Source organism: Gobio gobio (genome assembly GCF_949357685.1).
Source record: "Gobio gobio genome assembly, chromosome: 6".
NCBI classification, from domain to species: Eukaryota; Metazoa; Chordata; class Actinopteri; order Cypriniformes; family Gobionidae; genus Gobio; species Gobio gobio.
Window position 1 is genome coordinate 62,271,252 of NC_137102.1, and position 14,110 is coordinate 62,285,361.

Below are 14,110 nucleotides of genomic sequence, written 5' to 3' on the forward strand. Positions count from 1 at the left end.
CTAGTCATGACAAACTATATCATTGGAAAGGTCTAAGACTCAAGAATACATATTTGTTGATTATTTTGCAGAAAATGTATATTTTGGAAGAGTAATGGATTAATACATGACAATGTGCATCAAAAAATCGTTTTCACCTTTGTAACAAAGTCAACCACACTTTTAATCATTCAAACTTTGATTTTCATGCTAAAAGTTCATAACATAAACATTGATTCTAGTACTTAGCCAAAAATATTCAGAAAATCATATATATGGAGAATATCTGCCAGATCAATCTTTAGGAATCACCAATATGGTGTCTAACCCCTAGTGGATTTTTGGAGGTTATGCAGCTAAAAGTCTTACAGAAAACAAATTTTGGCTTTGACTTTGTCTTTTTTAGGCTGAAACCTATATTAATTTATATATTTTTTAATAAAATAATAAATATGCATTATATTTTTATAACAACTTAAATTTCAATAACTTTTATATAATTTAATTCTATAAATTTTCCACTTCAGCAATAATCTGCCAAGTGTCGTCTTTTAAAAGAGACCAACCATAAGTCTTTAGTCCAAAGGGTTCATGAATTACAACCATTTAAGTTTGGCTAGTGCATTTTCACAAAATGCTCAAAAAAGGGGGGTTACAGGTAAAGGGTTAAAAAGATGCACCTTTTTAACACTGGCAGTCAATGTGTGAAACTACATTACCCATGATGCTGTGCACCAATCAGTGATTTGTCCACTAATCCGCTGTGTGTGTTCCGGAGCAGTCTGTGGATGGCAGGACGATCCGCGTGGATGAGGCTGGGAAGGGCGGAGGTGGAGGAGGCCGGTCCGGTGGAGGATCCTACAGAGGAGGCGGAGGGGGAAGAGGAGGTGGGGGTTTCTTCAGAGGAGGCCGAGGAAGAGGAGGTTCGAGAGGTGCCGATCTCTCAGAGCTTACCAGTGCTGTGCCATGTTTTAAAGTTGCATTGTTTTAATGTCTCGCTCTCTGAAGGCGGAGGTGGCTATGGCGGCGGAGACCGCGGTTACGGCAGCAGCGACCGTAGTTATGGAGGAGACCGAAGCTACAGCGGCGGATACAAAAGTGGAGGTGGAGGAGGCGGTTACTCCTCCGGGGGGGGCGGAGGCTACAACAGAGACAGGTGTGTGTAGACAGGTGTGTGTGGTACAGATCCAGCGGCGTTTCAAACGCTTCGTGTTGGATCGCAACAATTCTAAGTTTAACGTTTAAACCGTAACAATTAAAGGTTTTTGATCAACCGTGACGATTCAAACATTTTTGAACGTTATACAGTCAAAATTAAACATGTGATGTCAGGCTGTATCAATTAAACATTTTAGACCGTAACATTTAAACGGTTTAACAATGTTAGACATTTAATGTTTAAATTGTAACCGTGTTTAATCGTTACAGTCTAACGTCAAAAAATATTTCAATGTTAAACTGTAACAATTCTACTTTAGAACATGAAATGTTTTTAACGTTCGACTGGAACAAACCTTTTTGACGTCAAAACGTAGCAAATTAAATTTTAGACTGTAACAGTGAAACCCTTTCGGTCCAAGCGTAACAATGAAACATTCGATTAAACACTTTAAGACCATAAGGTTTTTTTTCTTCTCTCTTCCCTGCTAGGCCTTAACAGTTCAACCTTTTTGACGTCAAAATCATAATTTAACTTTTTTGAGTGTGACGGTGAAATGTTTTTAACGTTAGATTGTATTAGTGAAACTCTTTTGAAACATTAGACTGTCTATCAAACATTTTTAGATCGTAACAGTAAAACTCTTTTGGATCGGCTGTAACAATTAAACACTTGATGTTAGACTGGAACAGTTAAACCTTTTTGACGTCAAAATTTAACAATTTTGGACATTAGACCGTAAGAATTAAACATTAGATGTTTGACTTGATCAATTAATATTTTAGACCGTAACAATTCAACATTTTTGAACTTTTGACTGCAACGGTGAAATGTTTTTAATGTTAGATTGTAACAATGAAACATTCAACGTTCGACTATCTTAAACATTTTGCCCATAACTCAACATTTTTGAACTCTTGACCGTAACAATTAAACCTTTTTTTAACGTCAAAACATAATGAAACATTAGACCATAATTCAACAGTTTTGGACATTCCACAGTAAGAATTAAACATGTTAGACTGTATCAATTCAACATTTTAGATCGGAACAGTGAGGGTTTTTTTCGTTCGACTGTAACAATTCAACTTTTTTAGACCATAATTCAACAGTTTTGGACATTAGACGATAAGAATTAAACATTTGATTGACTTCATCAATTAATTTTTTTTACCGTGAGGCATTTAAAGTTGGATTGTAACAATGAAACATTTGATGCTCGACTATCGATTAATCATCTTTAGACCATAACAGTGAAACATTTTTGATGTCAAAACGTAACCGTTAAACATTTTTAGACCATAATTCAACAATTTTGGACATTGGACCGTAACAATTGAGAATTTGACTTTGGACCATAACAATTAAACCTTTTTGACGTCAAAACATAATGAAACCTTTTTAGACCATAATTCAACAGTTTTGGACATTAGACTGTAACAATTCAACATTTTAGATTGTAACAGTAACACTTTTGGACCGACTGTAACAATGGAACATTCGACTGTCAATTAATCATCTTTAGACCATAATGGTGAAACATTTTTGTCAAAACGTAACCGTTAAACCTTTTTAGACCATAATTCAACAATTTTGGAAATTGTGAAACATTTGACTGTGAAATTTTAAACGTTAGATTGTAAAAATGAAACGTTTGACGCTCTACTATCGATTAATCCTCTTTAGACCATAACGGTGTGACCTTTTCGATGGCAGAACGTAACATTAAACATTTTTAGACTATAATTCAACAATTTTGGACATTAGACCGTAACAATAGCACATTCGTTCGATTATCCATTAAACTTTTTTAGACCCAAACAGTTAATTTTTGGTTAGGCCGTAACAATTAAACCTTTTTTGATGTCAAAACGTAACAATTATAAAAATTTAGACCTTGATCGTGAAATGGTTTTTAACATTAGATTGTAAAAATGAAACGTTTGACTATCAATTAATCCTCTTTAGACCATAACATTTTTTCCATTAGGCTGTAACAATTAAACCTTTTTGACGTCAAAACAAATTGAAACAATTTTGACTGCAACGGTGAAATGTTTTTAACGTTTGATTGTAAAAATGAAACGTTCGACTAATCATCTTTAGACCAAAACAGTGGAACCTTTTTGACGTCAAAACACAATGCAACAATTTTGACCGTGACGGTGAAATGTTTTTAACGTTAGATTGGAACAATGAAACGTTCGACTAATTATCTTTAGACCATAGCGGTGAAACATTTGTCAAAACGTAACAATTATAAAATTTTAGACTGTAACAATTCAACATTTGACCGTGAAATGTTTAACGTTTGATTGTAAAAATGAAACTTTTGACATTCGACTAATCATCTTTAGACCAAAACAGTGGAACCTTTTTGACGTCAAAACACAATGCAACAATTTTGACCGTGACGGGGAAATGTTTTTAACGTTAGATTGAAACAATGAAACATTTGACTATCTATTAAACATTTTTAGATTTTAAAATGTTTGTATGTTGGGCCTTAATGAAGCGTTGTGCTTGTCTCTGTGTGCAGGAGTTCTAGTTACGGCGATCGAGGCGGCTCTTACAGAGATAGCTATGATAGCTATGGTACGTATTAGCTCCCTGGGCTCTACAATCCCCATACACGCATGTGGGCTGTGCCGCCCTAGACTGGTAAAACAGGCTTTTCTTGAGTTTCTACAACTGTGGGGCGGATTAGTCAACTCCTCTTTACCACATACTACTAACTTACACGGTGTGCTTTAAAATGGCACCTTTTCAATTGGGATGGACAGTAATATTAACCGGACAATCTCCATTGACGGAACACACACACACACACACACACACACTGCCGATGGCTCGACCCTGTTTTCATGTCTTCGGGTTGTTGTTAGTGATTGTGTCTTAAACCTGTTGAGATTCTTCTTGATGTGTGATACTTCCTCCTCAGCTGTAACCGAGTAAAACCCAAGACCCAACACTGGCCGAGCGTTTCTAAAGACTCATGGATCTATTCTTGGATTTGTTTTGTAGCTGTTCTCCCTGTTTCTGTTCTGTTCTTGTACTTTGAGAAAAGGCCGTTTCTGTTCATCAGCCGTGAACGAGCGAGTGTGTTCACGACGTTACACGTGACCAACTTCCTGTCATGTGATCGCTGTGGGTCCCTGTGCTTCATGGGGAGTTGTTTAATCTGTCTCTGTTCCAGTAGATCTAGTGCCGTTGTCATTAAGGCGGCGGCGGCTCTAAAGCCAGGCCATGATTTGTCCAGTTTCCAAAAAAAGTGAATTCCTTGTTTTTCCGACTGGTGCCCGTTGCGCAGCTGGAGCGTCCGGCCCCGGTGCGTCTCTGCTCTACGCCTGCATTTTAATCATGGACTCTTGACCTAAAAATATATAGATATCGAAATATTTACTTGAAAAAGAGAACCAGAAATTGTTAACAGTACACTCCAGAACTGGGAAAAAAATCCTTGTGCTCTTGTTTTTCTTTGTATCAGAATTTGACTCACTATTTTGTTTTTATTCTTTTATTTTTTTGCTCTTCAATTGTGGCTTCATGGAGCCTATTAAACGAAACGATTTGTTCAAACGCTTTGAATTCTGTTGTTGCCTTTCCAAAGACTCTACGAGACCCGCTGGAGGTCATGTGCGGGTTACACTAAATAGACCAAACTAAACACTGATTAACTTCCACTTTTTTAATTCTAGTGCATTTAAAATCACTTTAATTGTGTTAATGTAGTGGCTTTAATTGATCAGGCTTTATTCAATATCAGATCTTAGGATTTCTGTCCATAAATCAATTCATAAACGTAATGAGAGTAAAAGACTGAGTTTGAGAACTCTTTGATAGCGCCCTAAAGGGGTTTATTTTAAGTTGGTTTCAATTAATTAGACATGCTTTTTGATTTTATTTATTCAACTTTATTACTGTTCATTTCAATGATCATAAAGTCATAAGTGTTAAAAAATATGATTTTAAATGTCCTCAGTCAAAAATGATTTTACAAGTCATTATGGTGAGCTAAAAGGTGAAAATATGATTTTAAAAGTCCTCATTATTAGATCAAATTTTGAAAATATGATTTTAACTGTCATAATGGTGAGCTAAAAGGTGAAAATATGATTTTAACTGTCAAAATGGTGAGCTAAAAGGTGAAAATATGATTTTAACTGTCAAAATGGTGAGCTAAAAGGTGAAAATATGATTTTAACTGTCATAATGGTGAGCTAAAAGGTGAAAATATGATTTTAACTGTCATAATGGTGAGCTAAAAGGTGAAAATATGATTTTAACTGTCAAAATGGTGAGCTAAAAGGTGAAAATATGATTTTAAAAGTCTTCATTATCAGATCAAATTTTGAAAATATGATTTTAACTGTCATAATGGTGAGCTAAAAGGTGAAAATATGATTTTAAAAGTCTTCATTATCAGAACAAATTTTGAAAATATGATTTTAACTGTCATAATGGTGAGCTAAAAGGTGAAAATATGATTTTAAAAGTCTTCATTATCAGATCAAATTTTGAAAATATGATTTTAAGTGTCATAATGGTGAGCTAAAAGGTGAAAATATAAGTCCTCATTATTAGATAAAGTCAAATATGACGTGCTAAGTCATAAGAGAAAATGTTGACTTTGATTTGAAATGTCATGGTGCGATAAAAGGTGAAAATATGATTTTAAAAGTCCTCATTGTTAGATAAAAGTATGACGTTAAGTCATGAGATGAGCAGTTGAAATAGAACTTAAACAATTATAAATCCAAAATTTTAAGTCAAAATTATGACTTAATCTAAATGGACAAAGTCGTAATGAGATAAAAAGTTGGAATTGGATTTTAGAAGTCTAAACTTTGACCAAAAGTATATGTAAGGGACTAAAATCGTGCTTTTTTTTTATTTTTTTATATGCTTTCAACATTTTTACAACAGAACTTAATCAAACTTCCTGTAGCTTCTCATCTAAAACTGATCATGTCATCATCTGTGTGAAGAGCTGGAGGAATAAACCTGACTACAATTAACACATTAAAACAATACATACACAACTATTAATATGGCCATAGATTCCATTATGACATTAAAGTTTAAACATCAAATCGCTTTCACAAGATGTCACATCTCAAACTTAAAGCTGCTTTTGTTCAAATAAGTTGAGATGTGCGTCTCAAACTCTGAAGTGATTCCTCACATTCTTTAAAAGATCATAAATGTGCAGAAACCCCGAGTGTTATGATTCTAATTATGCTTATGATTCTAGTCAAACTTTTAATTTAGTGCACTTTAGGTCTGCACAATCCAAGCTGAAATCGGGATTAGTTATGGACGCCACAAAGGCACAATTACAAAATAAGAGTCCCCCGTGCTTAAAGCTGCTGTCCATAACTTCAATATTTACAAAAACTATATGAGAATGTACGACATTTTCCAAACCGTGTTTTAGTCTTACTCTGGATCATTATGGTACACTTTTAATAAGTGTTTATCTTGGGACTATTTCAGGGCCGAGCCGTAGCCATAACCAGAGTTATCTTTAGTTTTAGGAACACAATGCCATGCATATTATTACTGTTTTATCATTTGAAGAAACCAAACTAATGTATATGTGACATTTGAGGCTTAAAGGTGCAGTGTGTAAGTTTCAGCGGCATCTAGTGGTGAAGTTGTGAATTGTGTCCGCTCTCTTTCAGAGCACATGGAGAAGCTACGGTGGCTCACACAGGACACACATGTGGTCGTGAGACAGCAGAGAGTAGCTAGAGCTCTGGAGAGAAGTTTGTCCCTTTAGGGCTACCGTAGAAACATGGCGGCACAAAATGGCGATTAGTGGTGTGTGTAGATAGAAACGGCTCATTCTAAGGTAATAACGGCTTTCTGAAAACATACTTATGTATATTATATTGCATTTCTGTCCATAGATCCTCATAAATACTACACACTGCACCTTTAATGCTGTAGATTTTTCAGCTCAATAAAGCATAAAGCTTTTCATAATGTTCAATGTAAATTGTGATTAATAAATCACCATTTGACGGGAATAATCGCCCGTTATGGTTTGTTATAATCTCATTATTACTCTTTATTTGTGTTTGCATTAAGAACAAGTATTAATTGTCGCTGATTTAAATGCAGAGAATTTTTAAAGTTGACCACACTAATTTTCATTATTAATGTAGTTTATATAATACATTGTATGGGTCAGAATTATACATTTTTCTTTTATGCTAAAAATCATTACTAAGATCATGTTCCGTGACGAATGTCCTGCCGTAAATATATCATAAATGTATGATTAGTATTGCTCAGGACTTCATCTGGACACCTTTAACCCTCTGGGGTTCTTCATTTATGGGTCTCACGCAGGACCTTCGGGATTAAGAAGATTTCAGTAAAATCAATGAAATATATTTTTGTTCAATAATGTTTTTTCTTTTCTTTTTGGGTGTTTTGAAATAATTTTATGATTTATAATTAATATTTATTGCATATTGACCCATTTTTTCCCATTGAATATAATAAAAAAATGTATATATATAAATATATTATTTTTTATTAAAGCTGTATTTCATTTTAGAGTCAAGCCTAGGCCTCATGAAAGCAATTATTTGGACACACTGAGCATTATTATCATCACGCAATAGCACATTTTTACCACTAGAGTGGATCTCGCGTTTTATAATAAAAAATAAAAAAAATCGTAGCTTATTCACAATGGTCCGAAACTTGGTGATTTTATTGGTACTTGGTATATGAACACACACAAAAATTGGGGACAGGATTTGAAAAGTCTAAGTGGTCGTAAAAAAATAGTCACACTCAGAACCTTCGGGTCAAAAATGACCCCCATAGGAAATGAATGGAAAATTTACAAAAATATGAAAATACAGAGTTTTATTGTGCATACAATCTACAAATCAGCCCAACAGTGAAGATCTCTAAAACATCAAGAGTACAAAACAGACAAAAAAACACACTTATACACACAAAAACACACGCACACACAAATTAACGCGTGCCATTCCAAAAGCTTTTTGTGTGTGTGTGAGTTTTTTTGTCTGTTTTGCACTCTTGATGTTTTAAAGATCTTCACTGTTCAGTCTTTTTTTCTGTATTCTGGCTGATTTGTAGATTGTACGCACAAAAAAACTCTATTTTCATATTTTTGCCAATTTCCCATTCATTTCCTATGTATATAGACATTTTTTATTATTGTTATTTTCAATGGCAGAAATAGACCATAATTATTGCATAAATATTAATAAGTACCATCAAATCATCTCAAAATACAAAAGAAAATTGAAAAAAATATTATTGAAGAAATATAAATTGCATTGGTTTTACTGGGGTGGAGGAAGTTTCATTTTTAGGTGTCCAGTCACTCATGACGGGGAAGATGACCAATGCAACCTCTAAACGAAGAGCACACTTTGGTCATTTCTGACCCAAAGTTTTTAAATATATATATATTTTTTAATGTGACATTGACACATCCACTCACACACTGTATACATAATTATTATTATAATCATAATGCATAAACTAACACTTTTAATCACTATTTCCAACAAACAAAAAAATATCAAAAACTTTATAATAAATAGTCTTTATGTATATTCAAATCCATTAAAAAAAATATTAAATGTGTTCAAAAGAGACCAAAGCCTCTCCATAGAGACCTCTAGTGGTTACACACATGGTTGCATGATTTCTTAAATAATTCCAAAAGAGGGGCTAATCTGCCTTCAATAAAACTATTTTGAAGGCCTAGTCTCTATTTTAACCTGAAATACTGCAATAATTAAAAAAAAAAAAATTTGGTATAATTTTCAATGGCAAAAATAGACCATATTTATTGCATAAATATAAAAAAAATACCATCAAATCATCTCAAAATTGAAGAAAAATAAACTGCATTGGTTTTCGTGGGCTGGAGGAAGTTTAATGTTTAGGTGTCCGAGAAGACGACCCTAAAGGAAGAGCAGCAGAGGGTTAAAGGTTTCATTCATTACAACTAAACCCGTTACAGAGGTTCAACCCTAACCCAAGAGTAGACCAGGTTTACTAAAGCTTTCCTCTAACTAGCCTAAACTGAGCTCTGAGTTTAAGGGTGAACGGACTCTAGCGGGTCCAGAAGTGTGAGTTCTTGAGTGTGTTTGACCCAATGCTTGATTAAACCCAAGCGCTCTGCTTCTGTAAAGAGTGGAGCGAGTCCTCAAACCCGGATCATGAAGCGTTGCCCCAGCGAAGCCGCTCCTGAACGCGCGGGCCGCTCTGCTAGCCGCTCTGCTAGCTCATGTGCGGAGCTATAGCCCGTGTGCGGAGGTAACCTTCCTTTGCTCTCCTCTTTACCTCAGTTTTATTTCTTGCTCTCAGAGACGCTTCAGATGTTTAATGTGGTTAGCTCAAATCTCCCGCCACGTCAGATACTGATCTCTCATAGCCAATGCTTAGCTTCCAGCGGATTAGCTCAGTGTTTCTGTGCGAGTCTTTGCTGTGGGTGGTTCACGCTCTTCCTCTGGCTTTATCCAGGTTAGTGTGGGATCAGAAGCGGCTGGTGTTTGAGGACGTGTTGCGGACCGCTGGTTCCCCTGGACCTGATGGGGGAGGTTAGTTCGCCTTCCGCTGATGTGCCGTCGGATTATCTGGAGATTCTCGCACTGATCTGGTTTTCCTCTGGTTTCAGAGCCGATGAGGGACCGAAGATGGAGATGTGCACTTTTCCTGTGGTTTGAGCTCATTAAAATGAAGTAAAAGTTGCACTATGTAACGTTTTTTCAGTCAAATATCCAAAACCCACTAGGCCAGAGTTATATATTTTGTACTTAAAATATCACAAATGTTTCCAACTATTTGTAATTAGGGGCTAAGCCCCTCTTGAAACCGTTAGATTTCTTCTTATTATTTTTCCGCCATTGCAGTCTATGGCAGCCCATAGAACTGAAAGTTATGAAATTTGGCACATAGATAGAGGACTGGCCCATCATTAACCACACCAATTTTGGAGTCTGTAAAACAATTCCTCTAGCGCCACCACCTGTCCAAACTTTTACTCTATGCTAATAACTTTTGAACCCTAAGGGATAGAGACATATTCCTTGGCTAAAGCCGATTCGGTTGCACACTAAGACGACCGAAAAACCTACTTTTTCTAACTCCTCCTAGGCCGTAGCTCTGATTTTCACAAAAATTGAACCAGATCATCTTCAGACCATGATTACAAAAAGTTATGGAATTCAGGTTGATTCAACAAATAGTTTTTGATAAACGCGAGAACAAATTTTACGTAGCGTTTGTGAAAACACACTTAAGGCTGTATCTCCGCAACGCTTTATCGCATTCAAACCAAACTTGGTACATGACATCACAAGCATGACCTGAGGCGACATGCAGCGCCATCTACTGGTCCGGAGATACGAAAAATTGAACCGTTTGTCCAAAAATTATAAAAGTGGTCTCGTTAGATTATCCAATTTTACCGTATCGGCCATTTTGAATTCAGAGCTAAAATGCTGTATTTTATGAACTCATTAATGGATTGTTACAAAACTCGTATGGGTCATCAGGTCGATGCTCTGAAGGAGCTTGAGAAGTTTTGAAACAGCGCCATCTAGTGGATGTATTTTGTTTTTTCAAACGCTTATAACTTTGGGTGAGACTTATTTTCATGGGAGTAACTTTTTTCGTCTCCTGAATCCTTGCCGAGTCCAGCGATACCAGACTTGCCAGGTTTCGGCGTATGGTTTGTGCAGCGTTGTTATTTAGCGCTTATAAAACGTTAGCTGATATCTTCGAAACCGCTAGTCCGATTGAGACGAAATCAGTCAGTGTTATATATTTTGTTCAGAGTACTTACTATTAGTGTTGCTTTCGTCAATGAAAAGTATGACTAAATATCTTCGGCAGCGAACCTTTATCGCGCGACGAAGACGAGACGCAGCGTAAATGCTGGTCATGTGACGTGGAGTCCCATTAATAATTATTATGATTTAGTTTGATTATTAGGATTTTTGGTCTGGATTTAATACAATTTAAAAAAACAACAATGAAAACAGTTAATTGTAAGCTAACCATTGTAAATAATAAGCAGCTCAAAACAATACTGTTACATGACAACAAAAACACATTACAAAAAGAAAACATTTCAACAAATATTGTAACATTTTATAATTGTATTTAAGTTTATACTATTTAAAATACTTTTTTTACTTCAAAAGTTTTGTTACGTTTATGCTTGAAAATAATTGTTACTATCCTTAATTTGTCTTGTTATTTTGCATTTTAGGCTTATTTTAAGCAGAAATTGTGTGTGTGTTCTGCACATGTATTGGTTGCAAGTGTAATAGTTTTTTTATATATATATTTAAGTTATAGTTCAGATGTGTGGTAATCACTGCGTTGTTTTGGGGACAAAACAATCCTACACCTGTTGAGGCTAAAGCACATACAAACAATATTACTTTAAATTAAAAACGAATAGTTAGTATGTTACTACCTTGAAAGCGATAACGAGGTTTCTTTTGATATTTGACGATAATGGCGCTCGTCTCTCGACTCGGTACGCTCTTCATGAAGTAGCAACTCCAGTCGGGGACAGAACATTAAAAACCGGGACTGGCCCTGGGAAACGGGAAACTGTTTATATCCCTTTTGCAAAATACCGTACGTTTGCGCTTCGCTGTCATTTGGATGCGTTTTAAAGATCTACACTTTTATTACTGAAATGCTGGCGAGTGTTTACAAGAGTGATATATTTCATCACCGCTCAAAAAAAAGAGAACGGAAAAGCACGTAAACATTTGAAATGTGCCGTTATTATATCTGTTAATAACCGCAGCCTTGATAAGCGAATAAGAGGCTGTATTTTCGCTCATTTCCATGTGGAATAAAATGACAAACTATAATTTGAGATAAAATACAAGACAGAAAACCAGTTTAACTATAATGTGGGTCCAGATTTAAATAATAATTAGGATATATTATTTTCCTATTATTAAATCAAATATGCATTTATTCTTATTACGACATTTGGAAAAACTTTCATTACATTGAAGTGGAAAATAAAACGGGTGTGGCCACAAACTCACAGGAAAAAACACCACAAACCTTAATCTCAATGTTTTTATTTATTTTATTTAAATGTGTGTGTGTGTGAACTTCTAACATGTTTGGTTGGTAAAATAAATATGTTGTTAATTCAAATCAGAGTGTCTTCTTTGTCCGGAATGGATGTATTCTTGAGTCTATAAGGTAACAATAATATAAGATCACCTTGTGTGAAATGGGTTTGGCTTTATTCTACTGAGTGCTTATACTATACACTGATTAAAGAGAATTGCATTACTAAAAAAGAGACTAAAATACAATTTCCATTCACTAAAACTAGACTAAAAAGAGTTTGAACGTGACTAAAACGAATATAATTAAAATGACAGCTCGACAAAGACTAGACTAAAAATCAGGCCACCAAAACAACACTACTTACAATAGCCCAATTGTTTCCAACTAAATCGTGAGATGCTCTTTAACCCGAGGAACCGGGACCACATGTCCCAAGAGTCTGTGTGGCGTCATCAAACTACGCCTTGATGGAAAACTTACATAGTGCAGCTTTAAAGGTGTAATGATTTGAATGAAGCACTTAAAAGAGTAAATGTTTAAAAGGCATTTATCCACACCATGGTTTTATTTAGTAAGTGTAACACTGGAAGACCATTGGCCAAACATTTGTATTTTAATCAAGTCAAACGTCCGCATGAGTCTTGTTGAATCGTGTTTGTGGCGCTCAAACGGAGATCACAGCTCAACCACACAATCCGTCCCGGAAAACGTGGGCAGGTTCAGCTCGTACTTCTTCTGGATGTCGTAGGGCAGGAAGCGTCCGGCCAGGAAGTGAGATCCGGGGAAGCTGCGGGCGCATCGCTTGGGCGTCATCAGGGACACCAGAAGCGCAGGATTGATTCCCTCAGAACTGGATTCATCCGCATCCCAGCCTGCAGTTACACAACACACACACACACACACACACACACGCTTCAATGTAGGACTCTAGGGCAGAGGTGTCAAGTAATGAAGTACAAATACTTCGTTACCTTACTTAAGTAGAAATTTTGAGTATCTATACTTTACTGGAGTAATTATTTTTCAGCCTACTTTTTACTTCTACTCCTTACATTTTAATAATAGCCTCGTTACTTCTATTCCATTTTGGCATGTTTTCATTCCGGCTTGTCATATAAAACAACTATCCAGATAAATCGTGCAGTGTGTGAAGGATCTGACAGAACACTTTAAGGTTCTGAGAGAGGGTTATTGTGGGAAACTGTAATGTGGAACATGTGAATACAGTTGATAAATGAACTGGTTTAGTACCTGATGGGATGTCCAGGCTGGCGATGGGCACTTTGAGGTCTCGTAGAGTCTGCAGGACGCCGGTCAATGGCTCGCCCACAGACCCCAGATCAGTTTCTGGACCCAGAACCGCATCCACAACCAGATTATACGCCTCATTCAGGAGCTGCACCTTCAGGAAGAAAACCAGCACAATGTGCTTTCAGTTCCAGTCTCCAGAGTCTGATTTATGACCAGTGATGCCTCTAATCTGACGACTGTTTTCCAGTAGCGAGTAATCTAACGCGTTACTATTTCCAAACCAGTAATCAGATTACAGTAATTCATCCACGTCACTGTGAGTTACGATTTTAGTAATTTTCCTTAGTAAAAATATATATTTTTGCTTTCTTCTTGCGTCAGGGAGAGTATTTATGTTAAGTGAAGTCAAGAAAGACTGTCTTTATTAAGTTTTTTTTTTTTCAGGAAGTATTTTTTAATTTCAACTTAAAATGTCAGGAGATACATTTTTGACGTAACTGTTAAAAATGCACTTCCAGTGAAGTGAGTGTTGGCAAAAACGGTTGTCATTTCTATGTTGAGGCGGCAGGGCTGTTGTCGGCTAATAAAGTAACTTGTAATCTAACTTAG

At 35.9% G+C, this 14,110-nt stretch overlaps 2 protein-coding genes across 7 annotated transcripts in view; one reads left to right on the forward strand and one right to left on the reverse strand.

Annotated features, from left to right (window-relative positions):
• cirbpa (cold inducible RNA binding protein a) overlaps positions 1-12,331 on the forward strand; it is a 14,470-nt gene extending 2,139 nt beyond the window's left edge. Inside the window, exons 4-8 of one of the 6 annotated variants that reach the window (XR_013816741.1) lie at positions 761-911; positions 988-1,135; positions 3,678-3,733; positions 9,662-9,738; positions 9,816-12,331. Coding sequence is in view for 3 of the 6 variants with exons in the window: in XM_079819737.1 (XP_079675863.1) it covers positions 761-911; positions 988-1,135; positions 3,678-3,733; positions 4,080-4,093 (369 nt within the window). In the remaining 3 variants the exon portion in view is untranslated. Of the gene's footprint in view, positions 1-760; positions 912-987; positions 1,136-3,677; positions 3,734-4,079; positions 4,718-9,661; positions 9,739-9,815 lie in introns of those variants that run through there. The other 5 variants (XR_013816742.1, XR_013816743.1, XM_079819737.1 and 2 more) reach the window with 5 other exon arrangements.
• LOC307128128 (yjeF N-terminal domain-containing 3-like) overlaps positions 11,923-14,110 on the reverse strand; it is a 24,000-nt gene continuing 21,812 nt past the window's right edge. Inside the window, exons 5-6 of the mRNA XM_079819736.1 lie at positions 13,502-13,652; positions 11,923-13,122 (exon numbers count right to left, since the gene is read on the reverse strand). Of these exons, the coding sequence (XP_079675862.1) occupies positions 12,926-13,122; positions 13,502-13,652 (348 nt within the window). The 3' untranslated portion in view covers positions 11,923-12,925. The remainder of the gene's footprint in view (positions 13,123-13,501; positions 13,653-14,110) is intronic.